This window comes from Onychostruthus taczanowskii, unplaced genomic scaffold (genome assembly GCF_017590055.1).
Source record: "Onychostruthus taczanowskii isolate IOZ18803 unplaced genomic scaffold, ASM1759005v1 scaffold7, whole genome shotgun sequence".
NCBI lineage: Eukaryota > Metazoa > Chordata > Aves > Passeriformes > Passeridae > Onychostruthus > Onychostruthus taczanowskii.
In genome coordinates, this window is record NW_024504786.1 from 7,489,837 (window position 1) to 7,514,892 (window position 25,056).

At 48.6% G+C, this 25,056-nt stretch overlaps 1 protein-coding gene across 2 annotated transcripts; it reads left to right on the forward strand.

The window, feature by feature from the left end:
* The first annotated feature begins 3,412 nt into the window (after positions 1-3,412).
* DMBX1 (diencephalon/mesencephalon homeobox 1) lies at positions 3,413-23,953 on the forward strand. 2 transcript variants are annotated; one of them, XM_041421502.1, is made up of 5 exons: positions 3,413-3,566; positions 17,134-17,299; positions 21,385-21,563; positions 22,741-23,095; positions 23,553-23,953. In XM_041421502.1, exons 2-5 carry the CDS (start codon positions 17,146-17,148, stop codon positions 23,951-23,953), a joined length of 1,089 nt encoding a protein of 362 aa, XP_041277436.1. In that variant the 5' UTR covers positions 3,413-3,566; positions 17,134-17,145. The 2 variants fall into 2 exon arrangements, with proteins under 2 accessions (XP_041277436.1, XP_041277437.1); XM_041421503.1 differs by lacking the exon at positions 3,413-3,566 and having other exon boundaries at positions 17,146-17,297; positions 21,368-21,563.
* Positions 23,954-25,056: the final 1,103 nt, after the last annotated feature.

A 25,056-nucleotide genomic window follows, 5' to 3' on the forward strand; every position in this document is an offset into this window, starting at 1 on the left:
AAAGAGAGAGAGGGAGGGAGTTAATGCATTAGCTGTTTAAAACATAACCAGCTTGGCTTTGATTTCAGTTGTTCTGGAGGAAAGGACCACGATTTCTGTGCAAATGCAAACACATTATTCTGCAGGGATGGGGATGGGGATGCAGTGGTGTATGTTCAGTACCTGAGATACTGAAATTATATGTATTTCTAAATAAAATGAGAAAACCACAATTTTCTTCCAACATTATTACCCGATCGTTCCACTGTTTATTTTGTTGTTTGGTTAGGTTTTTGTTTGTTTGTTTGTTTTTTCCCCACAAAATAAGCAGTTTTTCAAATTGAGAGTAGCAGCTGTCCTTCCCGTCATGCAGGTGAGGGGGCTTAGATCCTACATGGAAGCCTGAAATTCACGGTTTACTTAGGAAAAACATAAAAAATTGTCTTCGAAGGGGATTTTTTGGTACATGTAAAGTCCCAGACAGTTTGCCAAAAATATTACTGCTAATATCATGAAAACTTAAAATATCCTTACTACATGGCGAACTAATAAATTCCTCCCACCCCGTCTCGAAGTGCAGGATCAAATCTGGGTGGCAGATTTATTTATTTCCATATTTCATTTTGTTCTGTGAGGCAAAACTCACGGAGAAAAATTTGCCCGATATCTACCCTCGTCTCCTCCGTTGTTTATTATTATTATTATTATTATTATTATTATTATTATTATTGTTATTTTGGCAGGAGTGAAAAGAACCATTTCTCGCCCAGCCGAGCCGAGGTTTTGTGTCGGACCCGGTGCCAGACACAAGTTTGAGGAGCCCCGGGGAGGCTGGGGAGGCTCGTGGGGGAGCGGGGGGCTCCTGGGGGGTCCCCCTGGGTCTGCCTTCCCTCCTCCTGTGCATTCCGCACCCCTCCCTCGCTTCCCCGCTTTTTGGGGAAGAAACCCCTGTAATCTGGACACGAGTGGTGCCGATTCCCTGATGCTTTGCCCCATCGATACCTCGGCCCGGGGGGGAGATGTGGTAAATCCGTTCCGCAGACAAACTGGGGTCACTTTTCCGAGCTGCGCTAAATGCGCTGTTTACTCGTTTCTGCGAATATGAGCCGAATTAAACGCAATTATTTATTTATGGGGGCTGGTTAAACGGCAGGAATGCCGTCGCTGGAGAGCTCGGGAAGATACTCCGAAGACAGAGGGAAACTCTTATTATTTCTTCGAGGGGAAGGGAGGAATTTAAACAGGTTTTTTTCGTCGAAGTCATTACAAAATCTCCCGTACTCTCAGCGAGCAGAGAGTCGAGACAATGGTGACATCGCGGTCGCAGGGGTCGGGAATTCGTGCCTGGCTGCAAGCGACAACTCAGAAACAACTGAGAAGGGGCGCTGCCCCAGCCCGGACAGGCAGAGCCCCCGGCCCGCGGGAGCCCCTTCCCCGCTGCTCGGAGCGCAGCAGCCCCGCCAAGTTTGCCGGCTTTGGGGCAGCTTTTTGTCCCCCGGGGTCGATGTTTGTGCCCCGGATCCCGCGAGCTACAGGTCCGCGGGGCTGCTCCCAGCCGGGTTTTGAGGGGCGAGGAGGGGCTTCCAGGGGGGCCGCTGAATTTTGGGAAGCGTCGCCAGCCGGCTCCCCGCCGTGCCCCGCTCCGAGTCGTTGTGATTAGCGCAGAAGGGAAGGTGCCGCTGGCAAACTCGGGGGGCCGTGGCACTGGTGGTGTCCCCTGCAGGGGCACCTCAAAACAAGCCAGAAGGGCCACTCCGCGTTGTGTGTGCGGGGTGCTGCCCAGGCCGGCCCGGGGTCGGGTCCCCGAAAAACGCACCCGAAAAAAGATCGCGGCCATCAGAGCGGCGAGTTTCGCCCAATCGGTTTCGTGGCCAAAAGCGGGTGGTTGGTGTCGAGGGTGCGGGGGGAAGCGGGGGGCGAGGGGCTCTCCTCGCTCCTGGGGGCGAGCGGGACATCGGCGGAGCGAGGGCACGAATAGGTTGGAATAGATTTCAATAGGTTCACCCCCTCCCTCTCTTTCCCGAGACGATCGTTTGGTACTCCATAACCTATGGTTTAAAAAAAGAATAAATATATACAATAAAAAATAAATACAAGAAAGTGGTACTTGGAGCCTTCTGGTGTCCCGAGCAAGACCGATCCCTTTTTTTTTTTTTTTTTTTTCGGTCAGAATTTGTACAAAATATCAAGCTCAAATTAAAAGGTCCTCTCCCCCCCCACCCTCTTATTCTTTCTTGTTCCCTTAATTCCTGTCTAAACGGTTTTGCTCTGGGAGAAGAAATCTTTTCTATAGGAGGGAGAGAGGGAAAAAAAAACCTTCAAGAAGAGAAGGGTATTATTGTTTTAATCCTCTTACCCGCAGTCATTTTAAAACAGGGTGTTTTGGAGCCTGAAATGGCGTCTCGTCTCCCAATCCCATCCTAAATCCTCCTGGGCTGGGAGAGAATCTAAAGGCAAGGAACTGGCATCTATTAGCAATCTCTCTAAAGCTTTAAACTGCTCTTTCTGCTGCGAAGGCATGGCAAAGCTGAAAAGCAAACACAACCACCGCTCCAGTTAGTGAGCTCTGCCAGATAACCAGCCCGGCCGCTGGACGAAGGTACCTGCGAAAATCCCGCAGAGAGAGTAAAAAGGGAAAGAAAAGGAAATACAAGGAAGGGAAAAGTTGGTTTTCCACTTTTTACATACCGGAGGAAAGGAAAAAAGTATTTCGGGGGAAAGTATATAAAAAAAGAATAAATGTCATGAGCAGCGAGATGCGTTAAGTGCTGTTCCTTGCCCGTCGAAGCTCGGCCGGGTCCCCCCTTGCCCGCTGTCCCTCCCTCTGCTTTTCCCGGCTCCCCTGGTTGCCGCAGCGGAGCTTTCCCGACGGGGCGGGCGGCGAATCCGTCGCCCAACGCTCCTCTGAGCTCCTTCCACCGCTCCTGTTTTATTTCTCCGGGTTGAGACCCCGGCCCCCCAAGCCCCCATTTTAAAGAGTACTGGAGGGGTGCAGCAGACAAAGCTGGGACAGCGAGGCGGCCAGGAGGAGGGTGGGGGGCCGCGGCCGCTCTGTAATTAAAGCTGGGAGATTATCCCCCACCAGCATCACCCAGGGGCCGTCGGGGGAGAGGGAAACTTCAGGGTGTGATCCAGCGCGGTGCTGAGCGGGGGGCGCGGAGAGAGGCACGGCTTCCCTTCCCTGCGCCTGACGGACCCCATCACCCCCCCGGTCCTGGCTCTAACCCTCCTCCCTCCACCGGCATCCCGTCCGCTTCCAGGGATTTAATTAGGCGTTTACACCTCGGCTTGGAGTAAATGACTAGTAAGAAGTGTTGGGGGGGTGGGGGGTGTACCAGCAGCCCCGTTTTGATTGACAGGGTGGAGGACCATTGAAAATCTTGCTGGGTAGCTCCCGGGTCGCTATGAAGCTCCTTTTAAAAATCCTTCTCCAATGCTGACTCCCGGTAGATGGCAGCTCCGCCGGGCGCGCAGGCAGCGCGCAGGCAGCGCGGGCGGATGGAGTAGGGCGGGCCGGGGCGCAGCGCCGCGCTCCCACGCGTGTCCCCGCTCCCACGGCCGGCCGAGAGGCTGCCCCGCCGCCCCAGGTAAGAACCCCCCGCACCCCCGGACAGCTCGGGGCCGGCTGGGCTGGGGATGCCGGTGGGGAGCGAAGAGGACTTTAGGAATTGCTTTGGGAATCTGTCCGTGGGGGAATGTGCGGCCGGGGAGGGATGCGCGCACCGCCGAGGAGAAGCGCAGCCCGGGCTCCAGCGCAAATCTGTCCTTCTGTCCCTCTTTGTTTCTTTTTTTTTTTTTTTTCTTGTTTATTTGAAGTGTACCGCGCTTCAAAAGAAAAAAAAAATATCCAAACTACCGCGAAAAAAAAATAATGCAATCCCCCACTACCAGTTCGGGGCCTCGTTCCTATGGACTCCAAGTGCCAGCCCGCTCCGGTGCGGGTTTAGGCAGCTGGCGGGGATGCGAGGGTTGTAACCCGGCTCGGGGAATGGTGGGGGACGAGCATCCCTCCGTGAGCCGGGCTCCACGGGAGGAGAGCGCGACTTTCCTCTATTTACATAGTGATGTTTTAGTAAGCTGCGCAGCCTGGGGAGAGCTACCGAGGGCACAAACAGCCCCGAGCGGGCCCGGGAGCCGGGGACGGTGGCCCCGCTCGGGATGGCTCCGGGATTTGTTTTTCTTTCTGGTGCGGCTGGAAGTTGAGCGCGGAAGGGACGGCAAGATGCCGGCAGCGCTAGGAAGCCTCTCTAGGACAAATCACACCCCCACATCACCCCGCTGCGAGGTTAGACGGCAAAACGGACGGGGAGCCCCCTGTAAGGAGCTGGCAGGCCGGTCTTTGCGGCCCCCCTGCACGCTCTCCCTCTTTAAGGGGTGTATAAATCCCGGACCTGCGCTGTCAGCCCTTCTTGATAAATTAAGGGCTTCGCAGTCGAAACCTATTTACACCTCCATTATAGGGCTAACCAAATGGGGATCCGCATGCATATTTTTACCGCAAGAGATCTCATACATCTCCGCCAGAGTCGCCCCTCGGGCCATGGGATAACAGATAGGGAAGGGGGGTGGGTTGTGCTCCGCCGCGGCCAGCACTTGAGCGGAAAGAAGTCCGTGTCCCCACTCGGTGCTGGCTGCCCGGGGCACTCGGGACCCGTTCCCCTTGCAGGGGCCAAGGAGAGGGCCAGGGTGAGCTCCCGGGAGCCTTGCGGGGAGCCGGACACACGGGCTGCTCCAGCCCAAAGCAAGGCGCTCGGGGAAGTTTCTCCTCCGATGGAGATGGGCTTTGACTGCGACGCTTGCCGTGCCTGTCCCTTTATTCGGGGAGAGAAGGGACAAGAAGAGCCCCATACGGAGCCGTCCTGTCCCCGCGGTCCGTGGCTTTTCCCGGCTGCGCTTTCCATTTATTTCCAGGCGGCGACCTCCGGCGCCTCGGGGAAAAAAGGGGTCAGCGCATCTCGGGACAGGTCCTTGGTGTCCCCGAGGGTCGCCTCGGCGAGGCCGTCAGCAGAAAGGAGGGAGGGGGCAGCATCCCCCGTTTCCCGGTGGGATTCCCGCACCGAGAGCTGCCCGCTGCGTTTGGAAACGAAAGGCGGCCGGAGCGAGGTGGTATCGCAGCCGCAGGCCCGGGGAGGGCTCGGCCCAACACCCCTGCCCCTGGCTGGGGACTTTGCGGGGTTGTCCCCGCAGCCTCTGCTCCAGCCCGTGTCCCGCATTCCTCCTCCGCCGGGGAAAAAGAAATGTCCCCGCTCCGCCTCATCCCGTCCCCTCCGGCGGCCCCCTCCAGTTCCACTTGGTTAGCTCAAGTTTTCCATGTAAATGACAGTAATAAATATCTAATCATGTCCCGCAGCTATCGGCGGCTCGCCGAGCAGCCGGCATTAATGAGACATCCAGGGGAAGTGGGGAAAAGGAGGGGGGGGTGAGGGAAAAATAAAGAGGAAAGTTTTTCCGCTCTCCCTGAAATGGTTTCTGGAGGCGCGGCCCGGCCGAGGTGACGGGGGGATGAGAGGAGCGGAGCCCCTCGCTTCTCCGGAACGATCCCAACTCTGGGGTCGCGCTCAGCTTCAAACCCGTCCCCTCTAATTAACCCCCTCCCCAAAATCCCGGCAATTCCCCTCGAGGGAGGGGCGAGTCGCATCCCCGGGCTGGGGGCTGCTGTCCCGAAAGCCCCGCGGAGATGCGTGTGTCCATCCCTGCCGTGATTCCCAAACAATTAACGGAGCTGCGATGAGCCCGGAATGCTGATGGTGGGCTGAGGGGGGAAGGCTGCGGCTGAAATTAAACCATGAGAGTTGGATTTGTTCGCCTAACGCTAAACAAATGGACTGATTACCTTCTTTCCAAACGCATCAGTCATACTACATTAAGTAGCAGAGAGCTAATTATCCCAATTAGGAGGCTGATTTATAATTAATGGCTTGGACCAAGAGATAATTGGATGTTAATGGATAACAGTTTTGTCTGAAGTAGCCTCCCGCTTCCCCAAAGGCAGGGCTGGAGGGTTTGGGGTTTATTTACCCTCTCCCTCCCTCACCTCCGCACGGAACACAAAGCGAAAGAGAAGAGAAATCTGCTCTTAGCTGGGTCGGGTGAGACCCTCCTCGGGCTGGGGGAGCCTCTGGCCACTTCCCAGCCTGCCCGGGGCTCAGCGAGGAGGGCTGCGGGGGTAGCCTTCAGCACCCACCTTCCCCAGCTTTTCAAGCAATATCTGCTCCTTTTTTTCCCTCTCCTCCCTGAGTTTCCAAGCCGTGGACAGCTGACCCTGCTGGGTACATCACACACCTGCAGGACGTGGGTGGTGTTCTCGATGAAGGGCAAAGGCTGAGCCCCATGGGGTGCCCTAGTGCAGATCAGGCTTTTCCTCTGCCCTGCCTGTCCTAGGATGGGACTCACCCTGAGGATGAGAGGTTTTCCACCCTTCCTGGCCCACATCCCCCGTGCAGAGGCAGGCAGAGAGTAAATCTGCAGTTTCTCACTGCTCTGTGTTTCTCCTGACCACATCTCAGAACCGGCTTGCTGACTGTTTAGCTTATCCCTTCCGTGTTCACTTTTCACCCATGAGTAAATTGGTGCAAGTCAATCCCACTTCCTTGTTTGCCCCAGCCAGAGAGACTTGGACCTACAACCCTTTGGCTTTTGGATTGTGTTTCTAGGTTCGGTTTTTCCATGCTAACTAAGAACTGCAATGGGCACAAAATTCCTGAAAGGGTAAGAGTGACTTCAAACCTGAGTTACCCTGTGGCTGATGAGAGGTTGTATTAAATTATGCCAACATAGTCAATGCAAAAATACACCGAAAATTGTACTGCCAGTACACAGAAAGATGGTTTAGTTCAGCTTTCCAGCTTTTCCCGCTAATTTAAAGAGATCTTGATGTCTAAATAGGAGGTTCTCCTCATGCTCACACACATGAGAAGTGATCTTACTGGCGAATCAGAAGGCACAGCTCTGTTTCACAGAGCTGGTGCAGATATTGCTTTTCTTTAGTGCCAGCGTCGCTGCCTGCACCAAAGGAACAGAGTCAGAGGAGCTTCCCGCAAATCACAGAAGGGCAGGCTTGCCAGGCGAGTTTTGCACAATATAGTTGTACAGGGAGTGACTGCAGTGGCTTTGGTTCCCAGTGTCTTTATCCTTTAAAAGAATATTTTGCTGAGAAAGAGGGAAATCGGATGAAAAGAAGCCGGAGCGAAGAGTTTCTTTTTCCTCTGTCATTTTCACAACCAGCCCTGACGAAACAAAGCTGCTGCAGAGAAGGTTCTGGACCACGTCTTCTGATATAGCTCCCTACTGGTTTTACTGGTTACACGATGGGTAAACTGTTCAGCTAGAAGCAGTCCACATTTTCTAACATTCCAGTGGTTTTTCAGGGGCAACTCAAAATTCAGCTTGTCAAGTTGAAAATGCTTCTACTGAGGCACTGATGAACATCAGCTGGGCTTAAACCCTTTCAAAAGGTTGAGTGCTGGTTTCCAGAGCTTGTGTCTGAACAGAATGTTTATGGCTACCTTGCTTCATTTGGAAAAACGTAGGAATAGGAAAAATGCTGAAGAACAGGGGTTCAATAAATCCCAAATTTTCCAATCCTGTACAACTACTAAAAAAACAATCTACTTTGCGGGAATTTCCATCAAAATGTGCTGGTGGAGAATTTGGAAATGTAGCCAAATAATCAAGAATTAATTCATGTTGCACTGGGGTTAGCCAAACCCTGGGTCTTTTCCTGTCAGTTTATTTCACTCTGAGAGTTATTGAAATTGATTTTTTTTTCTTTTAAATTCATTAGGTTTTGGATCAGACTTCTTCTGTTTCCTAAAGCAGTTCTGGTGGAATTACAGCTCATGGGAAGGAGAGAGCCTCTGAGGGAGGGCTGGGAGCTGGATGGACCAGCAGTTCTCCGAAGGGAGGGAAATAGATATTTACACCAGGAGCTGTGGGTAGCTGGCACTGCTCTCTTAGGACCAACAGCAGCCTCTGCATGGCCAGAGCAAATACTGATTTGAGAAATGGAGCTGTAAGTAACAGCAAAACTGTAAAACTGAAAGTGTGAATGTGATGCTTGGGAGCGCCACTAGGATCTTCCAAAGAAAGATTCACAATTGCACTCGGGGAGATGAGCTGATGGATCTCGCCAGGGAGGAAATGTTTTTGCCAAGGGAGCTGTGGAAACCTGGTGTTTCCAGCCGTGCCGAGCTCCGGGCAGAGCGAGCAGGGAGCAGCTCTGGGAGCTCCTGGCGTGTGTTAGCCCGGGGTGGGTGAACGTGCCTCTGCTGAGGGACTTCAGTCTCGCCCCAAAACCCAGCAGATGTTTAGCAGCTCTGTCTGCTTTACAGCACGCAGCTCCTTAGAGCACAGATCACCTGCTGGTGGCCAAAATACATTGCTTACCTTGGCAGCCGAGCTGAAATCGGTGTAGGGATCCAAAGGCTTACGGGAAAGGAAGCCTTACATGCCCCCGTGGTGCTCCCCAGCCCCTGGCACTGCTGCCACTAACTCCCTTTTGTGGCCCTGGTTTAAGGTGGCACAAGTCTTTTCTCCACCCCAGCCCCTCCTTGTAAAAGCCACTGAGCTCAAGCATCTTTTTTTAGTGGTAGGATGAATATTTGTGTTGCCACTTGCAGAGAAGAAAAACTTAAAACTTCTGGTTTATTCTTTTAAGGTATTAGAAGCCCCCCACAATTTCATGGCTTGTGGAGCTGCCTTTCAGGTTTGGGGTAATTTTTTTTTTTTCATTTTAGACAAAGGTAGGATTGTCTGTCATTTTGCCTTATAGCTGATTTAAGTCTGAGCAGTTGCCATCCTGTGTTTTGTGACCATTATTTGGAGTGCTACAAGAATCATCTGCAGAGGCAGGATCCAGCTGAACTTGCAGAAACATCCTGAGTTCAGCTCTCAGCTTCTGTTGCTTTCAAGTTTTGCTTGCTCTTTCCATCTCTCAAAATCACCTTCGAGCAGAATTGTACTTGGCATCATAACCTCACAACCCTCCACGTGATCAGCTAAAAGAGCACCTAGCAAAGTCCTTCTGTGCCAGCAGGGTTAAACTCCAGTGGTGTAGCAGAAACCTCTGCATTTCACAGAGATACTGCTCCTCTCCTTGTGTGGGTACCAAACTCCCTCAGCTTAACACCCAGAACTTACCTCTTCAACTTTTTACTTTCTACTTGATGAGTAGTGGTGGTGGGGGGAGAAATCACCCTCCCTGTGTGCCTCATCCCAGTGCCTGCCAGTGGAGCCCAGCATCTGGGCTGAGGCATCACCCAGGGCAAGCCTGCATTCCCTCCTGCCAGCCTGGCTGCCAGCTTGCAGCACCTGGGAGCAGCAGGAGAGGAGATGGGAATGTCTTACACTGCCTCAGAAAATCTTTACAGAGCTTATATGTGCATTTCTTGCAGGGTTTGATCTCCCTTGTTAGGGCTCAGGGTTAGATTGTCAGATCAGCGTCGTGGTTGTGGTGCTCAGGATAGACACAGGAAGGGTCACAGGCTTAAAAACATATTTTGACACAGAACTGTAGATCCTTGTCTTCTTAATGAGATTGTCAAGGGTAAAATCCTCCAGGATATTGCTCCATCTTCCAGGGATGGGAGATTCCTGAACCAGAAGTCCCAAGAGGCTGCTTTCCAAGACAGTCAGTTTGCTCATGGGAGCAATCTGCAATCAAATATGCTGCAGGCAAAAGCTGTTTTGGGAGCAGAGAGAAAGCAGGAAGCCACCCTCATGCTTCCAACAGCCCTGGGAAAGGGCAGAGTTTGGTTTGGAAAATTCCCTTTGCCAGTGTTAGAAAAAACAAAATGATGCTTCTCAAGAAAGTCTTTTTCACAGAGGCGAGGCGAAGGACTGAGCAGGTACTTTGTTCTTTTTCTTTTCATAAAAACACCAAAGATAAACCCTTTAAGCAGTTCGTGAATTCAGTAGTTAGATTGCAGGGTGCTTTAGGGTTTCTCCAAGTTCTGAATTCAGGGCAGTCCAGAGGCAGAGATGCTGTAAGTCTGGAGAGGGCAGAGCAGGTGGGCAGCCGAGCCTGGCTGCAGCGGGATGCCACCGCATTTCACATCCACGGATGTGCAGCCTGCAGCAGCAGCCTTGGCAGAGCTGGGCTGCAGCATTCATTTCCATTCTGCTGTTAATCATAAGAAATCTTAAATGCATGAGTTTGTGTTGTTGTTGTTGTTGCTGGCTGATCTGGAAGCAGAATGAGATGAGAAACAAGAGTCAAAGTGATCTTCATATCAAGAGCTTTTCTTTTTCCAGGAAAATGCTCCGCTTCAATGTAATTTCCAAGAGCTTCCCTGAGGTTTGAGTGCTGCTCTGAAGGGGAGAAGGGAGGTTTGTCCTGGTTTGATCTGTCAGCACTGCTTGTCTTGTGTAAATTATGGCAAGCAAGGGATTTTGCACCATAGTGATGTTTAGTGATGCCACTCCTGGCTCTGCTCTGCAAGCTGCTGGGCTCCAAGCCCTGAAACTTATCCCCGACTCAACAGCAGAGCCTTTATTTTATTTTCTTTATTTTGTACCTAGAAAGCCTGCCCTCTGAAGAATGCCTCTGCAAACAGAGGTATTGGAAAGTCTTTTGCCGGGAAGTGTCTAATCAGTCATTCGATTCCGTTATCTTTTGGGTGAAAAACGATCATTTCACAAAAGCCTTAAATAAAAATCACAGCAAATGATGCGAGTTACCTCTGACAGCCAGGGCATGTCACCTCAGCTGCTCACAACCTGGTGTTGAGAACTTCTAGGGTGCTGCAACAAACTTTTTTGTCTCCGCAGGATGCTCTAAGGTTTGTTTTACAAAAATTACAAGCCCTCTTGCATCCTCTTATGTTTCCACTGCAAATAGATGAGCATTACAAACAGAGGTGCTGTGCTCATCGTCAGCACAGCCTCAGAGTCACTTTTTTGACAAGTTCTACCCAAAACTGGTGACACTGTCCCTAACTGGAAGTATTTCCAGATTTCAGCTGCTAGCAATCCTCCTGGTTTTAAGAAAAAATATCTCTTTATTTATACCAAGGTCACTAGGAATAGCTGAGTGTGAGCTGCAAGAATTGGTGTAATTGGTCAGGTTTGGCTTTTGGTGTATTGTCACTTAGGTTTAACTAGATCCTGCTTAATTGTGATCTCTCTCTGCACTTAGAAATTAATTTTATTTAAATCCAGGAATCTAAATGCACAGGGGTAAAAATATTTCAGGAAGATTAGAAATGCAGAGTCCCGTGGGGGTTTTTTCTGGGAGCTGTTCTCAGTTCCTTATTTCAGTTACAAGGAAGGTCTTTTGGAAGCCTGTTTTTATAGTGCATGCTGCTCTCAGACTTTGGCACTTGAATGAGGAACTGTGATGTGTTACAGTATTTCAAATTATCGATATTTCATCCACTACAAAGGTGAAATTGTTTCCTTAGATATTCGGTAATCTCACATGAGGAACAAAACTGATTAATAGCATATTGGTTATTATCTTACATTATTTTGGGCCTTTATATATCTAAAAGATTTAGGGATATATTAAGAAAAAAAATTGAAGAAAACCTCTTGCTAAGATCATTTATTCATAACCCCCAGGTATGTAATTCATTTAGCACCAAATACATATAAACACAATGTCTGTCTATAGAGTGAGCCTGTTTTCCTAGAACGTGAGTTACACAGAGTCCAAGATTTGTTATTTATCTTTCTGATTTGAAGTGTTTCTGAGTAAGGAATTAAAGCACGCAACGAGAACAGCTCCGGGGGAGGCCAGGGGGAATATTCTGCTGTGAGTCTATTTTCAATGATGTTTTTTGCCACTGGTAGTAAGGGGGAAAGGATGTTGCAGCACAAACCATTTGCCGTTTTTCCCTGTTAGTAACGAGCAGTGGGTTCCTGTGCTTTGCATAGGCACAAAACACAGCAGTGATTTGTAGCACCTTTGCAGGTGTTTAAACTGAGGACCACAACTTTCCTCTTAGCTGACAGAGCTACTCCTATTTTTTCTGTCACCTGCAGGACCCTGAACACCAATCAAGTGCACCACACTTCTGTTTCATGCTTGATTTTTTTTTAAATTATCTTTTTCTTGTGCTCAAACTGTGCCTTGATTCAGGGCACCGACCTGAGGCTGTGCCACGCTCTTCCAAACCTTAAATTTATCTGTGGTGAATCTCTCCACAAGCAATGAAATATAGTGCTGAGATTCCCTTCTGAAAGTGACTTCCCTAAGTCTAGATTTTTTTTTTTATTTTTTTTTTGGTACAGCTTATTTCCCCCATAAAGAAAGCCTCATACACCTTCTCTACCATCACCAACCCTCCCATTTTGGGGACAGCTTTCATGAAGCGATAAAGCAGCACCCCATGGTGCCCACCAGTAAAAAGCAAACTGGCATCCTCTTCTTGAAACCTCTAGGAATCATTCAGTATTTCTAACTCATAGGTTTTATTACCTCATTCTTTATGATGGCCCCTGAGGGTCTCGTGTAGATGAATGAATTTAGTCTCAGTATTTCTTTGAATTTGGGATGACTCACTACTTGGAGGGAAAAGAGATAATGGTCCAAAGCCCCTGCAAAGCTGCATGTCCTACACCCAGCATCACTTCACCCAACAGAATTTGCTTGAGAAGGGCAAATGTCTTGTTTGTGATTTTGGTTTGGTGGTTTGCTTTTTTCCTGATAGAAGGGAAAATATGGATTTTTTTCTTGCCAGGTACTTTACAGAAAACTTTAATACCTCATTATCTAAATTCTTCTCAGATCTGAATTCCACATACAGAGAAGCCACTAGGAACAGGGGTTTTCAGCTGGTGAGGAAATGCGTGGGTCTCTCTTCACATCTTCTCTCAGGACAGAATTACATGCAGAATTATACAAAATTAGTTGCCAGCCAAATAAGGGAACTTAAAGACTTGTACAAAGCTGAGAATATGAAAACCCAGGGTCAGATCTCCCCTGTGTGCCACGCTGTTACGTGGTGCACCATAAACGGCACCACTCTTGTGCTGAATGGCTTTAGGGGAACCTGAGGTTTTCAGGGCCAGTGCTGGGAAGGGATGGATGGGAGCCACGCTGGTTGGAGCAGGGCAGCTCTGCCCTGGGATAACAGGGCTCCTGTTTCTGGCTGGTAAATGTGCAGATTGTTTTGAACAGCAGCAGCTGAATACAGAGTGGTGGGGTCCCTGGATTAGTCTGGGATGGGCAGAATCCTGCATTGCCTGGCCTCAAAGCAAAGCAGGAATGGAGAGAGCTGGATTTCTCCCAGCAGCAGTTAGAGCTAGGGGAGATCCCATGTGCTGTCTGTGAGGCTGGATCCTGGCAGGACACGGCTCCTGAGGTCTGAGAAGTCTGCAGGCTTGGGAACAAAAGTAGGCACAGAATCCATGAGCCTTCCATAGCGAAAACATAAGTGAGAGGTGTGAGCCATAGGAGGGATTTTGACCCTGGGGTGGCAATGCCAGGATTGTGAAGGCAGGAGGAGTGGGAGCCCCGGCAGGGTCTGGTGCAGGGCGTGTGAGGGGATCTCACATCGGTGCTGAGCAAGGTGGGGAGCTGGGAGAGGGCTGGGTTGTGATGCTGGGGGTGGGAGAGTCTCTGCTGCTGCCCTGAGGGGCTGTGCAGGGAGCGACCACCGGCCCAACCCAGGCACTGCCCACACCGCCTGTGCTGAGCAAGCGCTGCAGCATCAGCCCACAGGCTCCCATCAGGGGCATTTTTCTCTCACCTATTGTTTTCCTGCGCCTTTCCTCAGCTTCCATCTCCTTTCTTGGCTGCTCCTAACTCTTCAATGATGTCTGATGCACAAAATCGGGATGAGAAATCCTCTTTATTTCAGGATGGACCCTGTAACCCTCCCAGCTTATCCACAGCTGCTCAAGGCAATACCCTTCAAGAAAGCAGGAGTTCAAACTTTGCTCCCATCCTGCTCCTGGCTGTGGCTGTTCCTGAGGCCCTCCAGCCATGCAGAGACATAAAAGATGCATTTGCAGATTTTGAAAATTAAAACCATCTATACAGCCAGTGGGAAGGGATCAGCTTATTTGGTTGCTTAATGAAATATAAAGATTATTTTAACCAGTGTAAGCACTATTCGACAGCTTGTGAAACACAGCAGTGGCTTGATGAATGACTTTCTCCATTAAAAAAAAATTGCTGCATGATGTCTTTTAAATATTTAATTTATTGGGGTTGGAGTGAGCTCGGAGCTGACAGTTAAACAGGAGCTATTTGTGGTCTCAGTTAACTTTGCTTACCCGGCTGAACCGTCTCGCTCAGTAAATTCCCTCATTTTTTATACGGAATCTGGGATGATACATTTGCTGCACAAGTGAGTAGGAAGTTCTGCCTGTTGTCTGCACTGCAGCGTAACAGGCAGTTGTCACCAAAGCTGTGATGGGCATTGACTCCCATCATGAGTCCACCCCTCTGAGGTCCTTCTCTTTTTTATTTTCTTTTTTTTTTAAATGCGCTTTCTTCTAGGCCACCCAAAAATGTACACATACAATCATCTTTTAACAATCAAAACCACCAAAATATTACTGGAGCAAGGGTTTCAGTGGAAACACCGGGTTCCAGACACAGCACCACTGGCAGTGTCCTTGGAATACTGTATGGTATGGGAAAAATTCCCCTCCTCTCCCTCTTAGTTTTTCCTTTAATGTGCCAGCTTCCTACACAGCCGATGACATGCAAGGGGGATTAGAAAAGAAAAACAGGCATTTCTGTGAGCTGGGAGTCAAAGACACTTGGCCTCCCACGTATCTCCTGGCAAGGCTGAGCCCCGGTGTGGATTCTCCAGCTTCTATTAAGGACAGAGGTCTGGCAGCAGCCCAGGGCAGTTAATAGGTTCTGTGTCCTCAAATGGTTTTCACGAAACACGCAGGAACTTAATAAGCTTTGAGACCTCTACCCCGCTGGCCAAAGCTGGTGCAACCAGCCACCTGGCTCACGAGTGAGGTGGTGAGAGGAGAGGATGCAGAATGAAGTTGCAAACCTCTGTTTTGCTGCTTGTGTTGGCCAGAAAAGCCAGTCCTGCCCTTGTCTGAGACAGCAAGGCAGTGAACAACTGTATTGGGTGGTATGATCCTCCTGGGAAATGAGCCACACTAAGGATGGGGTGAGGCTGCAGCGCAGGTCAGTCTTTCCCAGGTGGTGGGAGATGTCCTCTGTGGCCATGTCAGTGGCACAGGTCACTGGGACACGTCCCTTTACGCGTGCCACCAGCAGCAAAACTTTGCAGTCCCAGAAAGCAACATCACAGCTGTAACTTCGCTGTGAACCCCATTGTGAGGAAAATAGATAAGAATGCCAAAAACCTGTTGGTGTGTGAAGTCCATCACCTTGATCAGAGAACCAGCAAAAATTTTGTCACTGCTTAAATCTTTCCTAAGCTCCATTTGAGCAGAGCTGTGGCAGCCTTGTGAGCTTTGGAAAATGCCCATTTTCACATTTTGTCTTACAAGAGTGGGGAGCCAATCCAGAGTGGGTGAACAGGCAGACACAAAGCAGATGAAGCTGGCACTGGGGTGTGTGTCAGGTCTTTGTGGTGTCACCACACCCGGACCTGTCACCCTCCACGGCACTCAGTGCTGAAATGATAGCTGAAATGAAATTAGGGTCTTGGGGAAACAGGAATGAAGCAGAGTGCTAAACCCCAAAATTACAGGTTTATATTTTATGCAGCCTGTTTGAGAGACAGTCCCAGAACCAAAACTCACATTCATGAAGGTCATCCTTGGGCTGGCAGACTGTTTGACCAAACTCAGCTACATGTTCCCCTCCCCTGCTCCTGGGCACCACAGTGCAGAGATGCTTGTGAGGGTGAAGCCATGAGATGGCCCAGACCCTGTTGTACTAAATTCAGCTGCTTTTCAAGGAACTCCCACTTGGTCTCTGGATGTTGCACAAGGTCACTTCATGTTTGTACTTGTTATATCAAGGTGAAAAGAACAGGAGTTCAGAGCAGGAGGGGCAGTGGCACCAACTCATTTCCATCTCTGCCTCTTCACCATGAGTCTGTCCCTCCATGGTGTAAATCATTTACAGGCAAATACGAAGGAATTTTTGCAGTACAAAAAATAGAGCAGATAATCGTTCTTCCAAATTTTCACCGTTCAATGCATCACATTCCTCCTAAAACCATGAGCATTTCTCCTGAAATCATCACCTCCCTCCTGTGTTTAAATTGTTTTCTAAGAGGCTGCCTGAAAAGATGTCTGCTTTCCTTAAGTTAGTCCGGCTGACCCTCTTTCCCTGAGCATTTGTTCATTGCACTGACTTTCCAGATGGTGACTTACTGATGTAAACGGTGGTTTAAAAAATTTATTTTGTGGCTAATGTTTCACAACTTCCTTTCTGATGTCTTACAAACTGCAGAAACGACATCCTGGAGGCCCTCAGTCATTTACAGGGATGAATGAAGCATTGCTTGGCTTTTGAGATCAATATTAGCTCAGTTTTACAGATGGTCTGTAAGGAAAAAGAGCTTGAAGTTTCACGCAGAGCCTACACTAGAAAAAAAAGCCATTAGTTTTCTGAAATAATTTCCTTGCTATTGAGTTATGAAATGTCGGTATTTATTGCAAACCTTATTCCCTCTTTAGCCATAACATTTTTGGTGCTATTATGGTGCAGATTTATTTTCTTTTACAACACACGCTCTTTTCCCACCCCCCCCCCCCCATATCATTTGTGTTTTCTTAAGAAGACCTGTTAGAAAAATGAATAATGAATGGAAACAAATTATAAATGAGTGAGTTCAGATGAGAAACATTATTTGATATTCCAGCACTGGGATTACAAATAGTCCACTGTAGGCAGTGATAGGGGCAAAATCCCAGCTAGCCCTGGGATAGAGCTAGGACAATGCATTAAAAGTCACTGTACTATGATAAACTGTATTGTGGTACGCAAAAAAATTAATTTCCCGTATTTTGATCAGCATGATTGAGATATAGTCAGATTCTGGGCTTTAAGTTTGGAAGCTGGCCTTGTGCTGATGGTGCTTCAGGTGTACAGAAGATATTTCCATTCCTGTCCCAGAACATGTTGGGGCTGAGACGTCAAACACGAGCCTTGCATGCAACACTTCAGTTCTGAGCTCAGCACTTCCAAAGCTCTGCTGAGACCCCGGGCAGCTGGAACAGCAGGTCCCTAAGCCCCTGTCTCCTGTGGGTGTTGTTTTGCAGGTTGATGTCACCATGCAGCACTATGGAGTGAACGGCTACTCGCTGCACGCCATGAACTCGCTGAGCGCCATGTACAACCTCCACCAGCAGGCAGCTCAGCAGGCCCAGCACGCCCCCGACTACCGGCCCTCCGTGCACGCCCTCACCCTGGCAGAGAGACTGGCTGGTAAGGACAACTCATGGCAAGTGCCCTTGCCTGGCGCTAAAAACCCCACCCCAAAAAAAACCACCCCAAAAAACAACAACGGAGAAACCTGCGCACACAAAGAAACCAAAAAAATCCGCCACAAAAAAAAAAAAAAATCCGTGTTGCTTGCAGTGAGTGAAGCTCTTCTGGAGTGTGAGAGGGCCAAGGGGCATGGTGTGCTCCTCAGTGCTGTCCCTGTGGCCAAGCTCTCAGGTGACATTTGCCCTCCAGTGTGTGCTGGCACCTTGCTTTAGACTGGCCTCCGGCAGCTGGGAAGCTCAGGATCCTGAGATGGGACATGGCTTCATTATATGGGATTGAAAAGAGAGAATTAAAAAGACACTGAAATGTCTTTTAATGAGTGAACAGAAAACAGTAAAGAATTTCCCTTTCTTGTTAGTAAATAAGGCAAGAGTGGACGTGATCACAAAGTAAATTGGATTCCCCAGCTCAGGCACCCAGGTGTTGCATTCCCTGACAGCCACCTCCTGCCATCCCAGGCCATAGATTGTTTCTCCATGTTGTCTCTTCAAGCAACTATTTTCCACTTCTTTCCTAAAAACCCCTTTTTCTCTCTGGGAGGTGATCTTCATTTGAATCTTATTTGTGTTTCACCTTGACCTGTTCCTTTCTGGGGATCCTAAACCTTGTGTTGGGTGGCACTTTCCTGCAGATCATGCTGCCTTCCATAAAACAGCTTTTTAGCTTAAATCAAGTCACATGTGACTTTACCCAGGCAGTGTCATTTACACAGCACTGTTGAGGACAGGAGCTGCTGGTCCAGAACATCTGAGCTGGTTTTCTGTTCTCAGCCGTGGTGGTAACAGCGCTGCACTGATGCTCTCATTACTAGGAAGTGCAAAGCCCAGACAGTATTTTATGACTTGGTAGAAGTAATTGTTCAAAAATAATGAATGGAAACCTGAGAATATTTGGTGTGATAGGGCACATATATCTGCTCTAAATTTCAGCCTTCCATGAAACATCCAGATTATCAAAGGCTCCTGCAGTGTAAGTGATCAGCAGCTGCAACATCACTGTTTTGGTCTGGACTTGGATGCAGTGATGTAAAGCAGATCTGACAACCAGGATGTGGAAGCTAAAATAAAAAGTTACCATACTTGTGATTCTAGAAACTTCCCCAGAATGGAATTATCTTTCCTGACTGCCTAAAAATGTGTATCTGTTCCAAGATAGCTTTCTAGTTGTCTGATATTAAAGTTAAAAAAAAAAAAATGCAGAGGGATTCCTTCCAGTCTAGAGTAGGTGGGAAAAATTACCTGTCCAGAGAGCTTTGGTGGGCTAAATATGACAAATAACTGCTCAAGCCAAAATAAGGATGCAGAAGTTTCAGGAAGGTTCTCCCAGGTGGGCAGTCCACAAAGTCATGATGGTAAAGTCTTGGACTCTTTGGATCATTGAGCCACAGCTGGCTGTCAGATATTTGTGCCAGCAATGTTCCCTTATCCAGCTTCTATTTGTCACCTTCTTAGCATGGTTGCAAGTGGCCTGTGGGATCTTTGGGATGGCACAGGGCAGAGCAGGGGTCACTATCCTCATCAGTAAACAACCAAGTGGAATCAAAGAGACCTGGACTCTGCTCCTGGCTCTGTTCCTGGGCTGCAGAGTGATGGGGGAAGCACTGTCCTTGTCCTGGTCATCCATCCCCTTGTTCCCTGCCCCTTTCAGTGTGCAGGCTGTCAGATGGGAGCAGATGGCCCTGAACTCCGCAGTGTACCTTGCAGACCCTGCATCTCAAGGTGCCCCTTTTCTAACTGCAAGGATCTCTTGAAAGATGTTTGTGATCTCTGTCTTTTAGAGTAGAGCATGGAGGACTAAATGTCTTTGGCCCTAACTAGGCTAAAGCAGAGGAAGATAAAAAAAAAAGAATTAAAAAAACTATTCTCATGTTCTTGACTGGAAGATTCAATTGGTTTCCTGACCTCTTATCTTTAAAATTAATAACCCACCTGGAAGATTTTCCAAATTAAATCCCACCGTCCCCTTGTCTGCTTATCATTGGCAGTGTAGGCATTATATACCTATGAGCTGTTTCCTTTGCAGCTGCCTCACATTCTGTTACTTCTGAATATCTTTCAGTGCAGGTTATAGATCTCATTTGCCTTCCAGGGACAGTCAGAATAAAGCAGCACAAAAGCAAATGACCTTAAGTCAGAAAACAGAGGTTTCTGGTGGTAACTGCAAAGCCTCACCTGCAATTTATATTCTCCTTCTTGCACAAAGCCTGAAAACATAGTTAAAACATTAAAATAATTGCTGGTTGCCTCTCTCTGGAGTGGCCAAACTTAATGCATGAGTTGCCGCCTCTGGGGAGCTGGTAGGTCTAACCTCTACTCTAGAAATTTGGGAATATTCCAGCCTGCAGGTAGGGTGTTTAGGTAGGGTGTTTAACCAGTGCCCTTTCTCCTGTTTTCGTGTACTTGAAACACAAATGTTAGCTTTTTAAAGTGTTTTGGGGCAGCTTCAATTTAATTTCTTGTGCTGGAATGTCCCTCTTCCTCACCTGGCTGCACTGTGAGCTGTGCCTGGATGCACAAGGATCGTCCTTCTGCCTCCACAGGGGCAGCTTTATCACCAGCATTTGAACTCCCCAAGGAGCTCTGATTCCTCAAACACAAAATTCTCTTGTATGCAACCAGCGCTATATTGTTGAAGACCTTTAGCATGATCACATCTCTGCCAGGTTGCCAAAACCACGCAGCTTTGGCAATGCCCCAGGAGGGCGCTGCGAGTGCTGACCTAGAATGGAACAGCTGGAAGTTTTGGAAGAGGAATGTTTGAGCAGTGCAAAGCTGATTTGCTAGGCTCGTTAGCCAGTGGGTCTGAGGCCTGGCTGTGTGGTGCTGGGGTGGCCTGACAGCAGGTTTCTGTTTATTGTTTGGATTCGTGTCACGACGCTCGTGACAAAAGCGCAAACAAACAGCAGCCAGAGCCTTCATCGGGCTCCGTGTGCTGATGGTGCCAGCTTTTCTCCCTGTTCTGTTGTTTTCTCGTGTGTTCATTCCTCCCTTCTACTGGAAGTCACATTCTTAACCGAATTAAAAGTGATACCAGACACTGCTCTTTCTGCATTTCCTCTATGAGAGCAAACCTCTTGCCAGACTGTTTCATTCCAGGGCTGTAGCACAGCATGTCCCAACTTGCATAATAAAGGGTGGGTTTTTTTCATTTTCAAGTAACTTATTTTCATTGATTTAAGATCTTTCTACTCCCACTAACTGTTGTGCAATAATAACCCCTCTGGTAAAATAATAAGCCCTTTACTGTTGGCCTCAGATTTTCCCCAGTCTGATTTTCTTCTCTGCCCTCAATTTTCCAAGCTTGGTTTGCAAAGTCAGACCTTGTGAGTAGGTGCTCTGCAGAGAAGAGCTCAGCACACGAGCTCTGGGCTTGCAACCAGTGGGGCTGGACGTGGCCTTGGCTGGTGTTTCCATCCCAGATGCTGGAGAGTGTCCGTGCTCAGTGAAGGATGTGCTTTGGAGCAAAATGCACAAAAGCACATGAGATTAAATGCTCTCTGAACTGGAGCCCAGAACAGCTCTCCAATATCATGCCTTGAAGACTGCAGTGGGCTATGCACAAGACATTAAAGTGCAAGAGTGAATGTCCCCACATCATTTTTAGCTGTGTTTCTTAATGGAAGACGTTTATGCCATGGTAGGGTTTGGGCATCTGCATGTCCTGCCCCACTGATATTGGGTTATTTCAGCCATATTCAGCACCAGAGTCTCAACAGGTTTCACAGCTGTCACAGGAAGAGGTTCTCTCTCCAGAACAGGCTTTTAGAATCACAGAATGGTTTGGGCTGCAAGTGATCTCAAAGGTCATCTAGTTTTAACCCCTCTGCAATGATTTTATCTCTTTGGACACCTCAGTTCACCAGTAAAATCCATATGTATGTGTTTTACTAGCTCTAAAGGAATGGAAAAAACATTCCGTAGTTTTGTCTGATGTTAGCAAATGCTTTATTCGACTGTCAGCGCACAAATTCCAATAATTAAATTGGCCACTTTCCTTGTCTTCCAACGGCTGTACATTTCAAGACATCATTTTGGAGGCACGTTATGGATCCCAGCACCGCAAACAAAGGCGAAGTCGCACGGCCTTCACCGCCCAGCAGCTGGAGGCCCTGGAGAAGACCTTCCAGAAGACTCACTACCCAGATGTGGTGATGAGAGAGCGGCTGGCCATGTGCACAAACCTGCCCGAAGCCAGAGTCCAGGTACTGATATTTTGGGGGTTTGCCAGTGGGGATGTTTAAAAGAACACAGCCGGGTTCCCAGAGGGCTGACAGCTCCCTTGACCTTCCAGGATTCTTGCAGGGGAAGCAAAGATTTTGGGGCAGTAAAGTTGTCAAAGGCAGGGGCAGGGAGGATAAAATTATCCAAAGTCACACATCTGCTTAAGAAACTTCTAATCCACCCGCACATTTTTTAAATTTAGGATTGTCTGAAGTGTACACTGGTTTTCATTTGTTCTTTCACATTTCTTTGGGGAAATTTTAGAAACAGCAACAGAAGTCTATTTATTTATTTATTTGCGAGGCTTTTCAAGCTTTCTAAAAAAGTAGAGACCCAAGTAATTCCAGCTGCTCTTTTCCACCAGTGTCAATATTTGTAACATCTCAGGCCAAGGTTTGGGTTTGCTTTTTGTTTTTGTTTGCTTTTCAGTTTCAATTAGTGAAATGTGCTAGTTCATAACCTGCTGGTGAAGCAGTTCTTGTCTTTTAAAAGACAAATATTTTTAACTGCGATGAGAAAAAGTTGTGGGAAAAAAATTAGTTCTTTTATATAAGTATCAAGGCATTTTGATATAAAAAATGCTTTGTCCCCTTATCTAACCAAGCAAACAACAAACAAGATTTGCTAATATATTTCTTCTAATACATGTCTACTGATTTAAGTTAAAAAAATAATGGGCTCTCTCCCCTTTCCTAAATGCAGTTCCCAAACACCAGCCTTTGCCTGTAATGATATACTTTGAGTGTTGCCATCATAGTTTTGATACACTTATAACCAAATGGTTTTAAAAACTTAACACACTGTAAGCCAGTGTAATGTCTTCAGAAGTTACAGCTGCAAGACATTTTTTTGGATGAGCTGCCTAACCAATTTAGGGGAAAAGAACTAAAAAACCCCAAAAAACACCAGCAGTGGAGCCTGTTAAAGAATCAATATAGAGGCCGGGTATTTTTTAGGCTGTTTGAAATGTTATTTGTAGATTCAGTAAAAACAGTCGAGCTCTAAGGTCCAGCAAAGTGGAATGGCCTTTGGGCACCATGGGCTTGCATCCCCTCATTACTTGGGGTGCCCCTGAAGCTCCTGAAGCTGAGTGATGCTTAGTGGGCCCTAAGCAGGACTCTCACTGGTTTTTCTCCCTTGCTGTTTGTGGCACGGAAGGTCTGGTTCAAGAACCGGAGAGCCAAATTCCGGAAGAAGCAGCGCAGCCTGCAGAAAGAGCAGCTGCAGAAGCAGAAGGACTGTGAGGGGAGCCACAGCGAGGGAAAGATGGAGCCCCCTGTGCTGGAGACCCAGGCTCCCACCGCGGACACTGAGAAGGTCCAGAGCCTCCCCAGCGAGGTGGGCACCGACCTCAACCTGACCCTGTCGGAGCAGTCTGCCAGCGAGTCGGCACCTGAGGACCAGACCGACAGAGAGGAGGAGTTCAAGAGCACCTTGGATGAGGCCAAAGTGGACAAGAGCCCTGGTGTGGACAGCAAGACTTTGAACTGCAAGAGAGCGAGCCCAAAAGCAGGTGAGGGGCAGCGCCTTGATGGGGGTTGGTGTCAGCACCTGGCAGGCTGGTGGTCAGCACCCCTTTCCAAGGTGCTTGGGTATCGTCCCATATTCCCTGTGGAGTGGGTGCTCAGGGATAGGCTGCCCAGGCTTGTCCTCAGCATGGAACAGGCCCCACAGAGGGCAGGATCTCCACTGCAGCTGGAGCACTGAAAGAGCAAAGGCCTTCTGCTGCAGTTAGGTCTTGGGGAGAGCAGTGCCCAGCAGCAGCAGAGCTCAGCCCATTTCTACACTCTGAGGTGCCAGCTGTAGGAAGGGCACAAGTTCAGCTCTCGTGAGCTGTCACACTCTCTCTCGTTTGCCCTCTGGTACAAGAGACAACCCCTGCTGCTGCCCAAACATTTCTGGGGTGTGAATAAGCACCTGCTTATCCAGCCTGTAGGAATAACCCCCGTCCCCTCTGTCTCCTGCTACAGAGTCCCCTATCAGCGCGACTGTGACGCCTTCGTCCAGCAGCGGCCTGGCTCAGACTCACTCCTACTCCTCCTCGCCCCTGAGCCTCTTCCGCCTGCAGGAGCAGTTCCGCCAGCACATGGCAGCCACCAACAACTTGGTCCATTACTCCTCCTTTGAAATGGGGACACCGTCTGCCATGCCCTACTTGGGCATGAACGTCAACATGGCCCCGCTGAGCTCCCTGCACTGTCAGTCCTATTACCAGTCGCTGTCCCACGCTCAGCAGGTCTGGTCCTCCCCCATCCTGCAGGCCTCCAGCTCCCTGCCCAGCCTGAACAGTAAAACCACGAGCATTGAGAACCTGAGGCTGCGGGCGAAGCAGCACGCGGCGTCGCTGGGGCTGGACACCCTCCCCAACTGACTGCCCTGAGAAGCGCGCCAGAGGCTGGCACTGCCGCGGCACCCTCGGATCCCCACGCGCCCCCGCCTCTCCCTGGAGTGAGGTGCTCCCTCGCAGGGAAAACTCTGCGTTTATTAACGTCCTGTCAGCACCACGGTTGCGTCAGACATTGCTGCTGGCCTGGTCTTCACTGAGTATTTAATGAGGAAGGGGGAGAGGATGTGTCTTTAGACAGATGAACTGTCCTCTGGACTGCCATGAGTCCAGCCTGTAACGTTCAGGAGCAGCCCCTTCTCCTCATCCCCTCGATAAGGTGCCAACTGTGTTTTATTCACTTTTTATTTTGTTGTTGTTGTTATGTTCTCTGGGGGAAGAAAGAGTCCTGCCTCTCGTCTTGTATATAGTTTATAATGTTGACAGCACCCATCATCTGTGTGTTACTGTCAGTGTTACAGAACTGTGACCTCTTTTGCTTTTATTCCCCTTTGCTTTTCAATTTTATTAGCTAGTATCAGAGTTACAAACCAGCCATCATCTTGGCCTCCGCTGGTAGCTAGTTGCTCTTCTTGGGTCAGCATCATAAAGGTGTTCATGAGGAAGAGACATGATCGTGCACTTCACCACTCCACTTCTCCCTTCTCTGCTAAAGCAAATTTTTTAACAACCGGGAAATGATCTGAAGGTGATTTTCCTGTTTAAGCACTTCCTACAAGGCAGGCATTTTTATTTTCTTTTTAATAGCACTTGCTCAAAGAGGACAAAATATTGGCCAAACACTGCTGGCTAGGAGAAAATGCAGGCCAAATTTGCAGATTATTTTTGATCTATATTGTTTCCTCTTTGATCTTCAGTGAAGTGTAAATTTTATTTACAAATTACAGGGTTTTCTTTTTGGAGAGCATTTTGGTCTTACTTTGACAATAGATAGTAATAAAAATTTCATATGAACTCTTGGTGGGTTAACACACCATGAATTTTATGGTTCTTTGACAAAAAAACTTGATTGATGCAAGCTGCATCTAGGAAAAAATCTCTGATCACCCAATTCTATTCTCAAGCCTTCAGTCCAGAAAGTGGTTATCAAGTGAAAATGTAGCAAGTGACAAATGCTGAACTGCTGGAGG